Source organism: Zonotrichia leucophrys, chromosome 3, assembly GCF_028769735.1.
Source record: "Zonotrichia leucophrys gambelii isolate GWCS_2022_RI chromosome 3, RI_Zleu_2.0, whole genome shotgun sequence".
In the NCBI taxonomy this organism is placed as follows: Eukaryota; Metazoa; Chordata; class Aves; order Passeriformes; family Passerellidae; genus Zonotrichia; species Zonotrichia leucophrys.
The window spans coordinates 53,636,374-53,656,053 of NC_088172.1; the positions used below are offsets into that span (position 1 = coordinate 53,636,374).

The following is a 19,680-nucleotide window of genomic DNA, read 5'->3' on the forward strand; positions in this document are numbered from 1 at the left end:
GAACTTCAGACAGTTCCTCTCTCTGCTCCTGTCTCCAGCTCTTCTGGAGGGCTGCACAGCCCTCTGGGCTATCAGCCACTCCTCCCAGCCTGGAGTGTCAGTGAAATCTCCAGAGAGGCATCTGTCCCTTCGTCCAAGTTAAACAACGCTGGGCCCAGTATTGAACCTTGGGGGACACCACTAGTGACAAGTGTCCAACTGGACCCCGTTAATTATGACCCCAAAATGTATTCTAAACATTAAATATTCCATATGCTGATTGACATGCAAGTGACTTGAGATAGAAAACATCTGCTCATTTTGCCTGGTGAAATTTTCTTAAGGATTTTACTGAGGGGGAAAAAAAAAACCAGAAATGTTTGTACTGACTGCTTTTCCTCCCTCTTTTTTTGGGTGAAGCAAAGGATTAACTAGACTATAAAAATTACTTTCAAGTGATGCAGTGCATATAAGCTAGCTGGCTCAGGCTCTTGGATACAGATCAGACAACTTCCATCTCTAGTCTGTGGTTCCTCTACTGGTTGGGTTGTTAAAGGTTGAATATTGCTGCTCTTTGGTCTCTGCAAATCAGTTTTACCTCAGTTCCTTGAAAACTGCTTTCTGCACCACTGGTAATCAATACATTTGTTAATATTTGCGTTAGGTGAGGTGTGATATTGTCCTTAGATATGTGTTACCTGTCACCCTTCCTGCCAGCACTCTGACAGTTTCACAGTGACCCTTACAACCCAGGGATTACATTCCCAACCTATAGTTCACCCCTCTTGAGGCTAATAGTAATTTTACAGTTGTGTAGAGCAAACCTTCCCTGCAGAGCTTCTCTAGCCTGGTTTTTTGCTTTGTCTTCAAGCCTGAAAACTCCAAAGGCTTGATCATAACATGTACAGTTCCGACAACATGGGGGTCAATTTTAGTTGAGACTTCTGTGTGCCACAGTGGTAAACAATAGCAGTGATTTGTGCTTTCTGGGGTTGTCCATTTTGCCTGTCCAAGTAACTAATTTAACCCTGTATTTATAGCTCCCTTGTGTTCTCTGGAAAGTCAGGCAGGGGAAATTATTGGTCACTTGGCCAACTGCATCATGATACAGTTTTTATTTCACGGAGAAATAGCAAATGTAGATAAAACTTCCTAAGAGATGTTTGCTCTGAAAACAGTCTGTGCAGAATTGCAGGCCAGCCAAAGCAAGGATAGCATTTTGAAAATCTGCTATTTGGCATTTCCTAGAGTATGGCATTTCTTTATCTGGTATTCACATTGTCAGAAGTTTGTATCATATTATTGCAAATTAAGTGGGCTAGTGTGTCTCAAGCCTGAATCAGAGCCTCCACAGGGGCAATATATGTGTGTATATATTAACAAAATAATTCTTGGTAGGTATCTGTTGTCTTATTTATTCTAATATGCTAAGCTGAATGTCTTGCATGTAAATATTGAGATTTTTAGTTATTGTGTTGTTAATTTAGTTCTCTTTAAACCTTTCTGTCCTGAGAGGTGCAGGTGCTGAGTGGCAGTTCTGCCACTGCAGAAAGCATTCCCTGTTTTAATGACTGCTCCCTCACATTGTCCTTCTTGGAAGTAGACACTATTTCATTTTCCACTTTGTTTTCCATGTCCATTTCAGCAATTATGCAGTCCCTTCAATAGCTGATAAACACAACTGTTTACATGTGTAAACACCATTAGCTGAACCTTGTATGAGTGACCCCACTGGGGCAGCCAGCAGATGGGGTTCAGGTGTGGCCTGGTGCTGGAAGTCAGAGCAGGTGTCCCACCTTTGCAAAATAACATGGTGGAGTTTCCTCAGTCTCACAAAAGGATTAGGGATGCACAGTCTCCATGAGTCACACAAAGACAGTCCAGGCAGTCCAATAAAAATGAATATAATTGCTTTCTTTTCTCAGTATCTGTGACTAATTTAAGGTCACCAGCATTCCTCAGGTGGACAGAAAAGTTCTGTAATGGTGTGTAACTCATGCAAAGGTCATATGAGTGGGCTTGATGATTGGGGTAACAATAGTTGGGTATTTCAGAGAGGAAAGTCGTCCCACTCCAGCAGTGAAGTGCCCAGCTGTACCATCTGTCTCAAATCCACCTTATAACTCAGCTTAATTACATTAGTGCACAGCTATTATCACCTGGGAGATCATAAGAGATTTGGAGAGCTGATCTGTGCTTCTGCTGAAGTTCAGTTTATTTTTAGTTCCTTGTGTTTGAAAAAAATAACTAGGGCTGAAGTATTGTAGCTCTTGGAGAAATAATCATGCTTGGACAACACTCTCTGACACTCCTTGCGAATTTTAAGGTCTTTTCTGTTTATATTGCTAACAAAAATCAAGTTTTTACTGTATCTCTTAAGGAGTGAAGTTCCTCTCCTTGGAGAGGGTTTGCACGAATTTTGTGCTGCAGTCAGGTTCTATCTAAGGCTTGTTTGGTGGACCTTTACAGTGATTTCATCTAAACAAGTTCAAGCTAAATTACAGTCTAACCTGTAAAATCCTGAAGCTAGTCACTGATCAGCTTCTGATGATAAAATGTCCACCACAAGTGCTAATGATGATGCTCAGAAACCTGGAATAATGTTACTTAGCTCTTGTGCTGTATGAGTTTGAATATCTGATGAGCAAAAAGTGATCTGTCACCTTGGTATATTTGAGATAGACAGACTTAGTGTGTTTGATAGGGGCAGATCCTCTGTGTGTGGTCGTGAGACACCATTATTTTTCTGGCACTTCTCAGAATAGACTCCAGAAAGTGAAGAACTTGTGTTACCTCCTTCCTCTTGTTAACTAGCACAGTTTTATATAACAGAATTTATATGACATTTTAAAGTGTTTTCTTTTCAAATTTCCTAGTAGATTTTTTTTTCTTTTATGAATAGTTTCTTTTCGGTTAATATATGCGTGTAAAGTTATAACATTATATTTCACTATTATATGAACACTTGATCAGGAATTTGTAGCCACTGGATTGGGAAGATTGAGTATAAGGGAGAGTCTGTCTGTCATAGTCCCTTCGCTGGCTTTTTGCAGCAACACATTGCCCTGGGGATATTCCTGAACAGATACCATTTACAAGGTGGGAAGATAGTGCAGGAATTCGTAAATAGATGCCATTAGAAAGTAGAGTAGAAGTAGTTCATTCAGAGTTGGAATGGTTTTCAGTAGTGTTTATTGCTAACCTGTTTCCTCTTTAATTTTTTGGGATTTTTTAGGAGGTGGATATTTGGGTATTTTTTAAAGGAAGAGAGACAAGAAAAGCCATAGATTCTCTTACAAGGTTTCTGTATCTCTGCATCCAATATTTTTCTCTATTTTTAGCCAGGTAAAAAAAAAAGATACTAAGTATTTTAAATCTGCTTTATGCTTGGGGTGTTTTGGTTGGATTTTTTCTTCCCTCAAAACTTCTAACAAAGATGTGTATGGACTCTGAATTCATAAAGCCCTGATGAGGCATTGGTGGATATCAGTGAGTGTTATTTTTGTTCTTAAAGCATGAGGTTCATTTACAATGAGCTTCTCATACTCAGTCCAAAAGTGAATGTAAATGTTTAGGTTTTTGAAATGGTCCTGATTTATACCATCTGTAATGTAATTTTGTCAGATGTTAGTTAAATGAGCATTAGGCTCATGTACTTTTTATTTAGTGTACACTAAATACCAGAGATTTTAAATCTACTGCTTTTTTTTTTTTTTTTCTTGTGGGAAAATTCTCCACCATAAGTGCTCAAACCCAAGGAACTTCAAGCTCAGCACAGTTATTGCATGTGTCTTATTTTAACAGGAATGAACCTTTCCCAATGGTGCTCATCAGTGATTTGCTAGAAGGAGGGGAAACAATATTGTTCTTGGTCTTTTGATCTTATAGCAAAATGGTTGTTCATCTTGAGCTAAAATAGTTGTCTCTGCATTATTTATTGCAGTGTTTTATCTGTTTGGAAGCTGCAACAAAGTGAAATCTTTTTCTTACAGAGGAAGGCAATGAAAGTACTATTTTATCCTTTGCTTATCGTTCCCAACATTCAGTTTTGATTTATTTTTATTTAACTTGGACCTGCCCTTGCATTTAAAGGGAGTATGTATGGGCAATTAAATAGACATATCTTACAGCCCAAATACAGGATGACCATTGTCAAGAGACAGTGGTAGGAATGTGCATGCTATAAGAGAATTTGCCTCAGTGGAGCTGAGTGTGGCTTAACTTTTAAACGTTTTTGCTGTGATAACAGTCTTTTCTGTGAAAGAGCTTTTGGGACTTGAGGATCCCTGTGAAGGGAAAGGAGTGAAAAGCACACCATAGACCTTCTCACTGTCACACTGTTGTGTGCAAGATGGGAGAAGAGCACACCTCCACAGTTTCCCTTTCGAGAACATAATAGTGTGCAGCTATCTTGTGCATATGGGTGACTAAGTCTTAATTTTTCATGCTTAATTATTTTCCTTCAGATTATCACCAACTATTTGCTTTAATAGCCCTTGAAGGAGTAGTAAACAAACTTACTCAACTGAGAACCAGTAGCTAGATACCAACATCTTCTCATCCATGTTAGATTCATATCACCTGTTATTTTTCTGACATCCAACTTTCTGTTCTGACCTGTCAAATCTTCTGCTCCCCAAACATATGTATGGGATATACTTTGGATACAGCACATTTCTGTTGGTGTGGGGTTTTTTTTAAATATCCCACAAAACTGTGGTTCTCTGAAGTCACAATTAAATGTGGTGAGTCCAAAGTAAAAAGAGTAATTCCTTTAGAACTATGAGCCACTTCATTCATAGGAGCGTGATACTTCTTGTTTGGTACCTGTGAGGAGTCTTGGGCCTGTTTTCCTCTGAAGTAGGCGATAGTGTAACACATTCTGTGTTCTGTGAACAAATCAAATGGTTATGTGGCAAATCCCTGGGACTAATAGACACTGAGGAGGGTGTATTTCTTAAAATGAAGTGTATCACTTGAGGAGACCTGTAAAGCTTTAGAGCCTTTCTGAGTCCTCATCTTGGCAGTTTACTATCAAGGCCCCTAAATGTATTCAGTGAGATGTTGACAGTCTAGGTATTTTTAAGACAACATCTTACACTAAAGACATTCCTTCCTCAAAACAGCCCTCAAAAGAATTTTTGTTTTGCCATTGTCTATTTGCCAAAATCGTTTCCTCAAGCTTTTAAAGATCAGACTGGCATCCATTGGGGATTTCATGCCAACCATATGATACCTTTCAAAAACAGGTATATGTGGTGGGTTGGATGTCAGCCTCGAGATACCTTTTAAAAATAGGTGTGTTTGTCATTCATCTGCAAAGCAAATTAACAAAACTTGCTGGGGAGCATCAACATTCTTCCCAGTGGGTGAGCAAAAACCACACTGTTACTTGCAGAGGCTGCCAGCCACTGACACACAGAGCAAGGGAGCACTGGGAGAATGGACACCTCCCCTGCAGGTACTCAGAGGGCTGTCCCTGGAGAGCTGCACTGCTCCTACCTGGCCCCTTCTCCTTCTGCAGCTGCACAGGGGAGCCCAGTCTTTGTCAGCCTGGTGTGTGCCCTGAGCGTTATGAAAACAAACGCCAAGGAGAAAGGGGGAAAAAGTTAGAGCAAGTATGTCCAATAAAATGGCACAGAGCTTCTGATGTACCCTACATTGAACTTAACTTCAGAGCTTTACCCTGAGGTGTTTGAGTTAGGGGTGTGGAGTAGGGTTTCACATGAAAGCCACAGAGAAGTCTGTGGTCAGAAGAAGGTACAGGGTTGGACCTTTCATGTCCATTAATGTCAGTACTTTCTTGCTGGTCCAGCCTTACCTCTGATTTGATTTAGCACAAGGCTAAGTCCCCAGGGACATGCTTAGCTTATTGACAATGTTATACCATAAAATCAGAGTGTAAGCTTAAAAAAAAAAAACCAAACTAAATGAAACTCCTTTTCAAAGAGCAGAACAAGCAAGATGACAGCAGCTACAGGATAATACACCTCTTTCAATGAAAATGTAGGATCCTGGGATACAGGATGTACTAGTGACAGTGGAAAGCTGTGCCAGTGGCAGCAGCTGAACCCCAGGGGCTGTGAGCAGCTGCTGTGCCCTTGGCACAGGGCACCACTAACCAAAGCCTATCCTGGGGGATGGATAGGGAATATTATATGACGTCTGTCCCTCAGGTATCTGGAGGCTGCTCCAGCCCTTCTAGGAGGAGAGCTCACTTTTGTTGTTTAGTCTAGAGAAGCATGAAGAATTTGGAATTTTGGTGTTTTCTGTCTCCCAGAATTTCTTTGCCATTCATATACGCCCTCTGTAACCTGCAGCCCCTATTGTGAGCTGGCAATTTTTTTCAAGAAATGTAAATGCCATTACAGATTTGCCATTCTTTAGCTGCAGCACAATGTTTGTTATTAATAGTAGTAGTTTCTTCTTAGTAATAATAATTCCTTGATGGGTATCATACCTAGGAAGGTGACAGCTCCATATGCAAATGAGGCACTTCATCCGGTTGTAATGTCACTGGAAACAAAAAGTCAGAGCTCTGCAGGTGTGGGAGAGATAGGGAGTGTATCATTAGAGAATGCAATAGAAGACAAGGAGGATAGGAAAAATGGGTGATGCCAGCTTGCTGTCTGCCACATCTGCTGCTTTTTTGTCTGGTATTATTAGGAGGAGAAATACTTGCTTGATGCTCTTTGTATGATTGACTTGGTTTGAATGGAGAGAATAATCCTGGCATTATTGTAATAGCATGAAATAAAGGTCGTAAGGGAAGGTGAAAGTAAGAACAATTGCAAACAATCTGCAGTGTGAGAAACTAGGAGAGAGAAAACTTAGAGAACCTTTATGCTAAAAAATACTAATATTTAAAAGACAGTTAAATGTTAATTGAACTAAAAATTTGCAGAACTAAATATTGCTTATAGGTAAAGTATGGTGAGAAGGAATCGCTCATTAACTGCAAGCCTACTGCTTATTCTGGGTGCCTGTTCCAACGTCCTAATTACATTTTAGTTACAAAAATCCACTTTAGTTAGCTCACTTCAGTTAGTTAGCTGGTGAATGTACAAAGCTGGCACAGGTTCCTCAAGGATTGATAGGGATGTGTATTCATGCACATACCTATGTTATATGTATGTGATGTATATACACATATGTGGATATATGTGTAGCTGTATCTCTCTGTACAGTGGAGGGAGAGGCACTGAAATGCCTTTATTGCATGTAAAGGTGTTTTCTCTGGTTCTTGTACTTCAGTGTTCCAATTCTGCTCCCCACTCCCCACCCATCTTTTTTCTTTAGTTGATACACTTAGAGATTTTTCAGCTCTGTGGCCAGTAATAAACTGTAATGTGTGCCAGTGTATTGCACCTACTGTATGCACATATTTATCCTTAGATGTATCCATGACTAAAGACCAATGTATTTGTTAGGGAGTTGCATAACAGGACTACTTGATAAAGCAAAAGGTGATGCTCAGTGACTCCAGGTAGATTGTCCAACCCCTTTTGTCAGTGCTTTTTTCACCCTTTATATGTTCCTTTAAAAAGTTGAGTACTTTCCTAAAAGCTTAGGATTGGAGGAAGCCTTTGGATAGACTGAGTGCTGTATTCTGCTGCTGTAGGCAATAGCCTGATCTCCTTTGTTATTCTGTCCTGGGAACAGTTAGGTCTCGTGCTGCCGCAGCTTGGAAGGTGGAACTATTTCAATAACTTTCAATAGCATTAGAAATGTAGTATGATTTATCTGGGGAGGGAAAGGCCAGCTATTCCATATGCTCAATGGAGTTGGAATGCATCTCTTCCTGTGCACTGTGCAAAGATGTCATCTTCACTTGTAATTGCAGAAATGCTCATGCTGGATACAGGAATGTGGCACTTCAGGTGTAGCAATTTGGGCAGTAACCAAGCATTGGCATGGAGTATTCTCTGCTCTCTGTTGCTGTGGCAGTCCATCTGCAAGCATATCCATTTTCACATATCCATAGCATATGTGAAAATGAATGCTGGAGAAGACCTCTATCTTTAGAGCATATGCCTCTCCCCAGTAAAATGGATGGAGGATCAGAGATTTGAAAAAATGAGTCACTGTGACTCACTACAGTAAATCCATAATAAAATCTATCTGAATTTGGTAAGGAACTCTAGGAACTAATTGCCCTAGTTACTTACCTCTTTTATTTTTTTGTAAATGTTTGTCCCTTGCTTCTCTAGCAATTATGTACTGTATGTACTGAAATAAGATTTCAGTAATGACTGTTGTGTGATATTCTAGATTAAGGACTTCTGCTCTTGCAAAACTGATTGGTGTCATATTTTCAATTATGTCCTTCAAAAACCATAATGAAATTAGGAATAACAAAAGCTCCCCGAATGCTTTGGATTTTAGTGGTCTTGTACTGTGTTAGAAAAATGTGAAAAAATTATTTAAAAATTTCAATAGCATGTAATAAATTTAGATTGTCACACCTGGTTTCTATTGGGAAGAGATCATGTTTACTATAATTCACACATTTACTACTCCAAAATTTCAGTTACTCAGAATTTCTTGTCTAAAATCTTAAATAGATAATAACATTGTTAGCAGCATTAAAGTATGCAGTCAATTCTTGGGTAGAGTTTCTAGCACATTTAGGATTAATTAAATTTAATTCCAAAACATCAGGTTGGTAATTAAGCCAGAGGTGTTGAAGGTCCTGAATGCTGAACTTTTGAAACAAATTTTTTACCACTATTCCTTGTATAAAAAGCAGCTCAAAGAAAACATAAGACTGACTCAAAAGCTCACAGCTTTGTGGAAAACATCCTTTTTAGGGGCAAATTGTTGGCCTTTACATTGTATTTAATATCTCAGGCCAAGTTTTATTGGTGAAAGATCCTATCCTGTCTAAGACAGTTGATTAATACCTGTGATACATTTTTTTTTCAAGAGTAGAACAAGCACTATTTGTATTTTTTATAGAATTAAAAAACCCCACAAGCAACTAACCAACAAACAAAACTAGACAATATAGAAAGGCTGTGTGGACCATAAATGGTCCACAGACAACTTACTTTTGTGTACCAACATTCTCGCTCTTTTGAGTTCAAGATAAAACAGTTCAGACCTTCAATACCTGTGTGAAGATGCTAAGTAGAAAGCAGAGGACCATAAAGGCAGAAGTAGAAATGGGTCCTCTGTGACTTGAAGCTGTTAGTGAAAGTAATGATATCTTTGCATTTATGGGTTAGCAGTAAAATTCCTCTTTGTAGAGGGGTAATTCAAGCTTATGCGTTATTTAAGTGCACTATCAATGGGGCATGTTTTCATATGCTTTACATTTGAGCCTTAATACTTGGGGCAATCCTTCCTTTCTTTATCTCTTCTTCAGCATGCTAAGTGTCTAAAATGAAATTGGAAATACTCAAAGCAGTTGTGGACTCAGCACCTGTAGTCAGATGTTAAATGTAAATTACGGCATCGTCTTTAAAATGATCTTGTAAAATAACATTTGCTCTGTATTTAAATGGGTTGAATTTTCAAATTACAAATTTGCTTCCTTATGAGGCTGTTATCAGAAGGCATAGAAAAATCATTGTCTCGCTTTCATTTCTCATTATAAACCAATAAGTTTATTTGGGAAGTTACTAATTTGTATCTAATTGAGATGGATGGAGGCTCTAGTTAATCTTGTTTACATTCAAATGTACTCTTGGATATTTTATCAAGTCTAAACAAAAGACAGGTTGTACAGAATCTGAATTAAAATTTTCAAGTTTTAACAAGATTCCTGTTTAAAAAAGAAAAGAAACAAAACACAACAAAGTAACTCTTGTCACTTTGCCCATAATTCATATTACAAAGTCAGCTTGTGTGTCTAATTTATAAAATGGTTGTTCTCAATTCTTAGCCAGACTGAACAGGGCAATTTTAAGACAGGTAGTAGCATTCTTAATGGTGTTAGCTAAAGCATTCATGTTATTTGAACAAGTTCTCTTTTTTCCCCTAAATTTTGCCTAGCAATTCATTGTGGTTTGATGCAGAATTCATTTGGTGTGATGTGTGAAACATGAGCAGTGTCTAAGTATTTAAAGATTGGTGTTTTGGTGGTGATAAGTACTTTCCACTCAATAATGATCATAATTAGCCTTAGCAGCTCCCAGCTTTTAAGGATGAAGATTTGTTTCAATGTTATGCTTGAGTTTTTCTTCACTTCTTTCATAATACTGTTAGGTGTTGCTGGCAAGTACACTTACTTCATTGTTGCATTTTGCCTCAGGGTAAATGAAATTATGGCTCTGTGTATTTGATTTATACCAAAATGAAAACAAAATTTTGACAAATCTGTGCTATTCTTGTTTAGGTGGAAAGGACAGAGTGAAACCTCCAACAAGATGCATCTGCTTGCATTGCTATAATGGAATATTTTATTTACTGCTCATCCAACATAAGAATTTTTTTAAAAAGTTGAGTGTGATATAATCCATCTAGGGGCATTGTATAATTTGCCCAACTGGAAACAGGACTGGTGACTTAGAGTGCAGCTGCAAGGTTATATAAAGTAGAAGCCAGTGTTTTTCTGCAAAATCCCAAATGGGATTCTTCTAAGCAGTGTAACAACAGAGAGGTGATTTGTCATACTTGCTTCTCCCCATAAGCTTTATGTATGAACAAAGAAATGGTTTTCCCGTGTTTTTTTATGGTTCAAGGGTTGATGCTCCAGGCTGGTGAGCTCCATTGGTACACACGTTCTTAAGCTGTGACCTTGACACTCTGAATAGTGCAAGATCATCCCTCAGCTGTCAAGTTTAGGTTTTAGGGATGCATATCTATATCCTAGTCCTGAAAACCACTGCTGGTTTCTTTGTGAAGTGGGAAGGGTCTGTCTACTTAGAGCTCATCTTGGGACTGGAATCTTTAGGAGGATCAGTCTGTCTCTGTAAACAGCAAAATATATTTCAGGAAAATTTTGCTTGTTGCTTTTAGATGATTAATTATCTATTTCATTTTATGAAAAAGTGTCATTACAGCTGAATGTTTATTAAGTAGTTGAAATGACACTCTACTAATTGAGTATTTAATATATATTTACTTTGTTTGCATACTCTCTGTCTCAGTAAAATAGCTGAGGGAGAATTTACTTGTGTGAATGTAAGTGTCCCATATATATCTGCATGTTTTTGAAATAAAACTGATTTGGAAAAAAATTTTTTTTGAGAAAAAACTAATTTGGAAAAAATGGTTTTTAAGAAAAAGTCATTAACATAAGGTAAATTGTTTTATTGCTAATTTTTACTTCAGGGACTAGGATGACATGCTATTTTCAGTTTATACTGAGGTCTTGAGAGATACTGTATTTGTTAAAATGGTATTAATTAAAAATGAGAGAGCAATTGGTTGGTTTAGACTTGATTAGATTCTCCAGAAAAGCTCAGATAGCTCTAATGTGGAGAGAAGAATCTAAAGCTGCTTTGTATTCCTTCTGCACTCAGTAGCAAAGCAACTTTCCTATGAAATTTCTATTTTTTAATAATTTGAGACTCTCAGGGGTTGTTTTGAATATGAGTATTCAATCTGAGTATTTAAATTGTGTGCAGAGCATGCCGCTTTATTTGAGGTCAGCAAGGGGTGATGATTTGATGAAGAGTCTGACAGTCTCTGAGATTACAGTGGGGGAATCATTTGAGGGAGTGCTGGATAATCTGTGCAGGGCTTCCTGTTTGCAGCTTCTATAATGGAGTCCTGTGTTCCAGTGCTCCCTGTGATTTTATTGAAAGTGTGCAGTGCCTTCCAGAAAGGCCTGATGGTGAGAGATTGTGCATTTCCTGACAACCATGGCAAAATGATTCCAGCTGTTCTTGAGAGGTGCCTAATGCTGGGCCGAAAATTGCTATTTTGTGCTTCTTTAGGGTTTAATGCAATGATATTTATCTGGCAGTGTTGTTTAACCGGTTCTTGTTAAATAGCTGTTAGCACAACATGCAGTTTTGGTAATGCTGGTTTTGTTTGTAATCTTTTAAGGTTGTGCTGGTGAGGTGGAATGAACCATTCCAGAAATTAGCAACCTGCGATGCAGATGGAGGAATATTTGTTTGGATACAATATGAAGGCAGATGGTCTGTGGAGCTCGTGAACGATCGTGGGGCACAGGTTGGTATGCATGTTTTCTCTGCAGCCAAGAGGGATCAGCTCCTGAGAGGCCAAATGAAGAGGGCAAGGAATGGGACTTTATACCTTTCAAAAAGCACAGGAGAAAATTAAATATTTGTTTATTGGAAGGAACGCGCAAGAATTGTCACAAAGGCACTTGGCAAGCACAGTGCTTTCTCCAGTAGGCATGACATCAGAGCTTCAGCTGGGTTAATTGTTGGCCTGTCTCATTCTGTGCACTGCTGCCTTTTACTAAAACAGCAAAAGAGATTCTACATGGCTCATATATCTATTTTCTTGTCTTTGATATGTTAAGGTGAGCGACTTTACGTGGAGCCACGATGGGACTCAGGCACTTATCTCCTATAGAGATGGATTTGTGCTGGTCGGTTCAGTCAGTGGACAAAGACACTGGTCTTCAGAAATAAACTTGGAGAGTCAGATCACCTGTGGCATATGGACTCCAGATGACCAACAGGTAATGAAAGTGGGGCATTTAGGGGTATCAGTTGGGTTGCACTGCTGTGCTGTAGAATACATCTCTTAAAAAGTTACCAAGTAAAATGGTCATGTGGTAAGATCAGTTTCCTTCAAAAGTGCTGCTCCCACTGATAATGAAAATTTGGTTAATCCTGTTGTTCTTGTTAGGTGAATATGATAGTGTACCAATTTCCCTATTATCACTTTTCCCCCTGATTCACATACGGTCTTATTCAAAGTTAATTGTTTGAGACAGGAATCTGTTAATTGTACCCCTAATTTGTTGTTACAGCTATCTTATAACTGCATTTGAGCAGAGATACAGCCTGGACTGTTAAACATCTGATTGGACGTTTCTGTGTAGATTTGTCCAGTCTGCACTTGTAGTAAAAGCAGTTCCAGCAGCACATATGGTTATGTTTTGCATTCACATAAGCAAATGTATGTAATTGAGTGTTGAAGAGATGTCTCAGCCTTACGCAAATAAAATTTAAAAGAATAAGTTTTGCTGAGCTTTGAAAAAGCCAGTTAAAAAAATGTTCTTTACCATTTTTCTGAATAATTATATGATAGTGGACACAGCAGCATTTCCAGCATGGCTGGAGCAGGAGCACTGGTTTCATTTGCAGGATTTACACTGCTCCCTTGCCTTTCACTGCTGAGCTGACTGGATTGGTCCTTCCTTCCTCATGCTTGCTGCCACTGTGGTTGTGAATGGGTGTATAATTCAGTGCTGAAGGAAATGATAGCCATAGAATAGTGCCAAGAGAAACCCTGTTAGGATCACAGCTGGATTGTTTTCCTTCCTTCATTTTACACCACCATGGAAAAGATTCTGGTTCAAGACTCAAGGTACCACTCAATTTAGAATACTATAAATTCATCCAAGGTAGAGTTATTTTGGGAATTGCTAGTGGAATATAATAGCACTAATAATATACATTTCTGCAGCAGCATCTAATAATTTTAGCGTACTCTGCGTAGAATAATGAATTAATTATTGCAACACTGCTTTTTAAAGCCAGCGAGCCTGCCTGCCTATTTTTGAATCTAGGGAAATGTAAATCTTGACAATAAATAATTTACTTGAGATCAAGAGGAAGAGACAAGCAGCAGAAGTAGGAGGGGAAGCTAAGATCTAATAGCTCTCAGTCCTATGTTTTAAACATGAGGCTACCCCATTTGTATGATGCTCAGTTGTTGCTACTGTATTTGGAAATATCTTCACTTGAGTGTTTAATTTGGAGTGGCTGACTGCCTTTAATTCAGTTTAGCCAATATGTTTGTACTTTCTAATCTGGATGCTCCATAAGTGGTTATTCCAGGAAACAAACACTTGTTCAGCGTCCAGATAAATGCTTTCGAACATAATGGCCAATTCCAGCTATGTGAAAATGACTTGCTTGACTTACAGACTCTGCTGCTGAGAAATTCACTGAAATAGAGACCCAAACCAGCCTCGAGTTTGATATTGCTCTGCACAATTCTCCCTAACTATATGGTTTGCAGGGGTTTGCATGTTAAGTGATGATGGATCTTTGTACTATTCCCTGGAGCTGGTGGAAAGAAGTGATCTTCTAAAATATATTTAGATGTACTTGCCTCTGGAGGCACGAGGAAACATGAATCACAGAGGTGCTGGGTGAGAGACTGTGCTCAGTTCAAATTAAAAATAGCAAACGGGGGGGGAGGACATTGCATACATTATACATAAATAAATGTTTATGGAAATGGATACCCTTACTAGCTTATTGCCTCACCCAAATTTTCTCCTGATTGGTATGTGTGCAAATGAGAACAGAGTCTACAGTAGCTTCAGCATCTTCCCTATGGCTTAGTGTACTCTGCTTGTCAGTACAATGACTGAAAGATAAATGTTGGCATTTAAATTTAGACTTTTCTACTGTTCTTTTTCTTACCCCTCTGGCACCTTGAAGGTTGCTAGTGAAAGTATTCCTGGAAAGTATTATACACCACGGTCCCATGACCTTTAACACAATTATCTTTAAAATTTACATTTCCAGGGGGATTGTCTTGTTCAGTATCATGTTTCTATTACCCTGATAGAAATCTGTTCAGTATAGTGTGTCTGTTCACTTCACTCTTCAGTTCTCTCAACTTTCTCCTTCACTCCCTTCTGCATGCGTCCTGGTGGCTTCTCCTGTCTCCTCCATCTTTTCTCCTGTATATTCAGCAGCAGTAAGCTGTCACCTCTGTCACTCCTTGCTTGGATGGCTGTGGGGCAGCTCTGGAAGAGGAGGGTAATTTCCTACCACCACCTATCTGCTGGAGACAAGGAAAGGCTGGAGCTGCAATATTGTCACCATCACCTTGTTTGACAGTGTGTATGGCCTCTGGGTTTATGTCATTACTGTGCTTGAAGTAAAGCACCTTTGAGGTAGTGGCTAATGTGTAGAGATGAGATGAGAGCTAGAGAGGTGGCCAGGGTAGACTTACAGTCCTGCTGAAATTGAGCATATAATTATATCTTTTAACTGATGTGGTACATACTCTGCCCTGGTTATCAGCTGATTTTATTAATACTAGCCAAAATTGTTCTGCATTTTCTTTTAAGAAGAGAGTGTTAGCATTCTTCTTGTGGCTGAGTTGTTTTTCAGGTTTTTTGAGCTCTCCTTGTTTGCTGGGGACAAACTTACTTTGAGTCACATGGTTGACTGCAGTGCTTTCCCTCAGTGTCATCTCTCTCAGATGAGCTTGTCATGAAGGTCATGTGTTCGGTTTATCTCGGCTGTTTGAGGGGCCTGGAAGGCCCGTGGTGGCCTTGGGGCAGCCCGCGTGTCGAAGGACGAGAAGAGGCTTCAGTTCTTCTTTTGGTTTTATGTTTATTAATTGTTTATCTAAAAGATGTTCTTTCAGCCGCCAGAGATCTGCTCAGCAGTCAGCCATGGGCACACTGTCTCTGCCCTCCGGGGCAGGCACCTATCTTTATACCCATTGTGACGTGTACAATATTTATCATTTTTCCCCAATACCATCTATTGTTATAACTCGGTGTACTCTTAGTAATAACCAATCCAAAGGTGCCACCGTGGCCAAAGAAGATGGAGGAGAAGAGGAAGAAGAAGAAGGACAGGACACACCCCAATTCCTCCATCTTACTCCTCTAAACCCCCCTGTACATAAATCCTAAACCTTGTGTCTCACTCTCTAATTAGCTAATCTTTTCACCCTTCACCCTGTGAAGCCCTCATCCTTGTCGTCTCCTGTGTAGGGTTAAAGTCCAGCTACCAGACACTTCTGGCAACATTCCAGGAGTCCCGAGACCCCCAAGGTCTCGGTGGCTCAACATCTCAGGACTGAGATCTTGAGATCCGACATCTCCCCCTTCTGTTTGCCCCAAGAAAACCTCTTTTACAATCCGATTCATGGCATCTGGGACGACATGGATGAGGACTAGGAGAGCTATTACAATATAAAATCCTAAACTATTAAAACATAAAATCCTACCCTTAAAATTCTTCTCCAAATGGGAGAAATGTCAAAGAAATCTGCCCTTAAAATTCCTCTCCAAATGGGAGAAATGTCAAAGAAATCTACCAGCTGATCAATGTATGATCCTTTGTCAGTTTTCCCTATAATAGGTAAATTTACCCCATTGCCTATTGCAATTCAAGACCCCAAGGAGAAAACCTCCCAGTCTTTCGTTCTTATACAGAAATATTCAAGACCCCAAAGAGAAAAAACCCCCCCAGAGTCTTTCTTTCCTCTTGTTTCTCTTCTGAGTTGTCCTTTGCAGTCTGAGTCCCGACTTTTGTCTGAGTATTCGTTTCTTCTTATATCTTGTTGAGGAAAATCGCTGCATAGTTGCAGACTCGTTACGAAATGATGCTGTAGCTCTGCTGAACCGATCCGGCATGTCGTGCACTTCGGTCATTCCCCCACGAGTGGCGCTGTCACCGGGCTCCGTGGCTGGGACGACTGCATGAACACAACTGCCTCTTTGTTCCGCCGATTGTTGCTGTTTGCAAGCCTACTTGAGACCGGGGTTACCTGTTTTTTGATTCAACTGACAATAGGGTTAAAAAACACACGCCTCCCCGGGAGGGGAGAGGCTTGGACTCCACGAGGGTTTTTACCAAAGGCACCAAGTCTGGAGAGGGCCCCTCCTCGCCCGAGACATCACCGGGGGTCTGGCCCGCCCCCGCCCGCGCTTGGCGCATGCGTGCTTTCCGAGCTGCTCTGTGTCTCTCCCGAGGTAATTTTTCCCTCTCCCTTTTTGTTCCGCCTCTGAATTTTCCCCCTTCGGTCTGCCCCGACTCTGTCTCCTCCTCCTCCGACGCTGTGTGTGTGTGGCCTTTTGTCAGTGTGTGCGGCCCGCCCCCGCCGGCACCCGCGCCGGCCGCATCTCGCTCCGGGTTTTTTGCGTCACAACCGCGCGCCCCCTGCGTCTCACGGCAGCCTTTCTGGGATTGCGCAATTTCCCTAATTTCGCTGCATGGGTCAGACGCCCTGGCTTTGGTTTGTGGCTTCTGCCCCGGGTTCTTGCGAGTTTTGCCCGCCGCGCGCGTTTCTGCTACCTTGCCGGCCCCCGGGGCGGCTGCACCCCCCGGCCCTGAGCTTAGCAAAGCCGTATCTGAACACGCGTCTCTTGTTTTTTCTTCAGCCGCGCTCCCCGCCTGCTCCGCCGCTGCCTGGCTGCCGCGAGAAAGCGCCTCCCCCGACCCCTTTTTCTCCCCCCCTGCTCTCCCTCTGCTCCTGAGTCCTCCATGCTCTCTGGACTTTTTGGACGCTTTTTTGGGAGTTTTCTGGGGTTTCTGGGTTTTGGGACCGGGTGTTTTAATAATATTTCTTGCTCTTTTTCTCCAAGAGCATTTTCCTCTCGGCCTTTTAAGGCCAGAGCTAATAATTTTTTCCTGGAGCCTTGCTCCCCCCTCTCTTTCAGAGAGTCCCCCCCCCCGGACGTCTGCTGCGTCTCGGGGTTATTTCTTCCTGGCCTTTTAAGGCCAGAGCTAATTTTTTCCGGAGTCTTGCTCCCCCCTCTTTTGAGGGCCCCCCCCCGGACGTCTGCTGCGTCTCGGGGTCTTCCTTCCTGGCCTTTTAAGGCCAGAGCTAATTTTTTTTTTTTTTTTTGTATGTTTGTGTCACACCTTATAAGGCGGACAAAGTTTCCCGTTGTTCCTGGGAAGGTGTGCCCCTCATGTTCTTATTTTTTCAGGCTTTCTTACCAAATCTGTTGCCAGAGCAGTCTGGACGTCTCGGTCTCTGTCCAGCAGATCACGAGAGGTGGACCCAGGGCGCCTTCTGGTTCCAGTCCGGGCTGTTCTGCTACGAATTATCTTCGGCAGAAACTGAGAGGTGGAATTCTCAGTGACTGCTGTTTTTTTGCAGTCTCTGTTGGCTTTTTTTTTTCTCTCTTCTTCTCTTTTTTTTCTTCTTTTCAGGCTTCTTTCCTCAGGAGTTATCAGTGCTCTCCTGGGACCTCGTCTAAGATCGGAGCTGTTCCCTTCGGTCTTCTGGTCTTCAGGGCTTTGAGGTTGCCCCCCCCGAAAGGTTTTGTGGTGGTTCGAGCTCACCCCGTGGAAGCCAAATGTCCGGGCTATCTCCCCCCGAAAGGTTTTGGTGATTCGAGTCCGTCCAGGGACGCCAAGTGGTGTTTCCGCCCGGTTTATCTCGGCTGTTTGAGGGGCCTGGAAAGGCCCTGGGTGGCCTTGGGGCAGCCCGCGTATTGAAGGACGAGAAGACGCTTCAGTTCTTCTTTCTGGTTTTATGTTTATTAATTGTTTATCTAAAAGATGTTCTTTCAGCCAGCAGAGATCTGCTCAGCAGTCAGCCATGGGCACACTGTCTCTTTCCTCCGGGGCAGGCACCTATCTTTATACCCATTGTGACGTGTACAATATTTATCATTCTTCCCCAATACCATCTACTGTTATAACTCGGTGTACTCTTAGTAATAACCAATCCAAAGGTGCCACCGTGGCCAAAGAAGATGGAGGAGAAGAGGAAGAAGAAGAAGGACAGGACACACCCCAATTCCTCCATCTTACTCCTCTAAACCCCCCTGTACATAAATCCTAAACCTTGTGTCTCACTCTCTAATTAGCTAATCTTTTCACCCTTCACCCTGTGAAGCCCTCATCCTTGTCGTCTCCTGTGTAGGGTTAAAGTCCAGCTACCAGACACTTCTGGCAACATTCCAGGAGTCCCGAGCCCCCCAGGGTCTCGGTGGCTCAACATCTCAGGACTGAGATCTTGAGATCCGACAGTCATGGGCAGATTTCTGCTGTAGTTCACACCCAGATCTCAAGTATGGACTTGGAGCTGGGGGCTTCTTCAGCTAATTCTCTACATAGGCCTTTTGAATGTGATTTTGCATGTTTAGTTCAGAGGACTAGAAGTCAGTTTTCTCACCTCACAGTGTGTCTGTAGTCTCACTCATTCAGGCATTTCCTCCTCCTGTACCCTAGAACCAGAGCACACATCTGGCCAAAACGTGGCCCCATTGGGCTTTTGGGGATGTAAAATGGAAGATTTTATAAGACTGGGCTGTCTGTCTCTCAGGCAGAGTGCCATTCTTGTGTTAAACTTGGATGGATGGGATTTCAGGGGTGGGACTTTCCTTGCAGTTTTTAAATGTTTTTTTTCAGGGCTACAAGAGGCTATAGGAGGCATGTGGAGTATTTTTCTGGTGAGAGGCTCACCTACGATCATGTTAGGAATGAAAATATACATGTATATTTTCATATACAAAGTATACATGAAATGAAAAATGAATTTGAAATATCAGAGAATGCTGTGTCCTGTCTTGAGACAGTTCTGTGGCATTTTCCCATGCTTGTTTTCCAAGAGGGAGTGTACATACCAAGCAGATTGAGGACTTTATAAGTGGGAAAATCTTGAGTTTTGTCTAACCAAAGGGTTTATTTATAATTATAGAAGCAATGTCAATAAGTAATTGAGAATTTTCCGTAAACCCACAAGTCATACAGAACCTCTTTCCAGTGCTTTATCTCCCTTCCTGTGTGTTTGCTGAGCTTGCAGTGACATTTTTCTGTCGTCTGCTGCCCTCAGGCCACCCTTTCCCTCTTCTTCTCCCTATATTTTACTCATTAAAGAGATTATCTCTCTTTATGA

The 19,680-nt window shown here is 41.1% G+C and overlaps 1 protein-coding gene across 6 annotated transcripts in view; it reads left to right on the top strand.

The window, feature by feature from the left end:
• Nucleotides 1-19,680, top strand: part of TULP4 (TUB like protein 4) — a 155,041-nt gene that overhangs the window by 82,645 nt on the left and 52,716 nt on the right. For 5 of the 6 annotated variants that reach the window (XM_064708235.1, XM_064708236.1, XM_064708238.1 and 2 more), the window contains 2 exons: nt 11,977-12,105; nt 12,422-12,583. In XM_064708235.1, the coding sequence (XP_064564305.1) occupies nt 11,977-12,105; nt 12,422-12,583 (291 nt within the window). Of the gene's footprint in view, nt 1-2,211; nt 2,306-11,976; nt 12,106-12,421; nt 12,584-19,680 lie in introns of those variants that run through there. The other variant, XM_064708239.1, reaches the window with a different exon arrangement.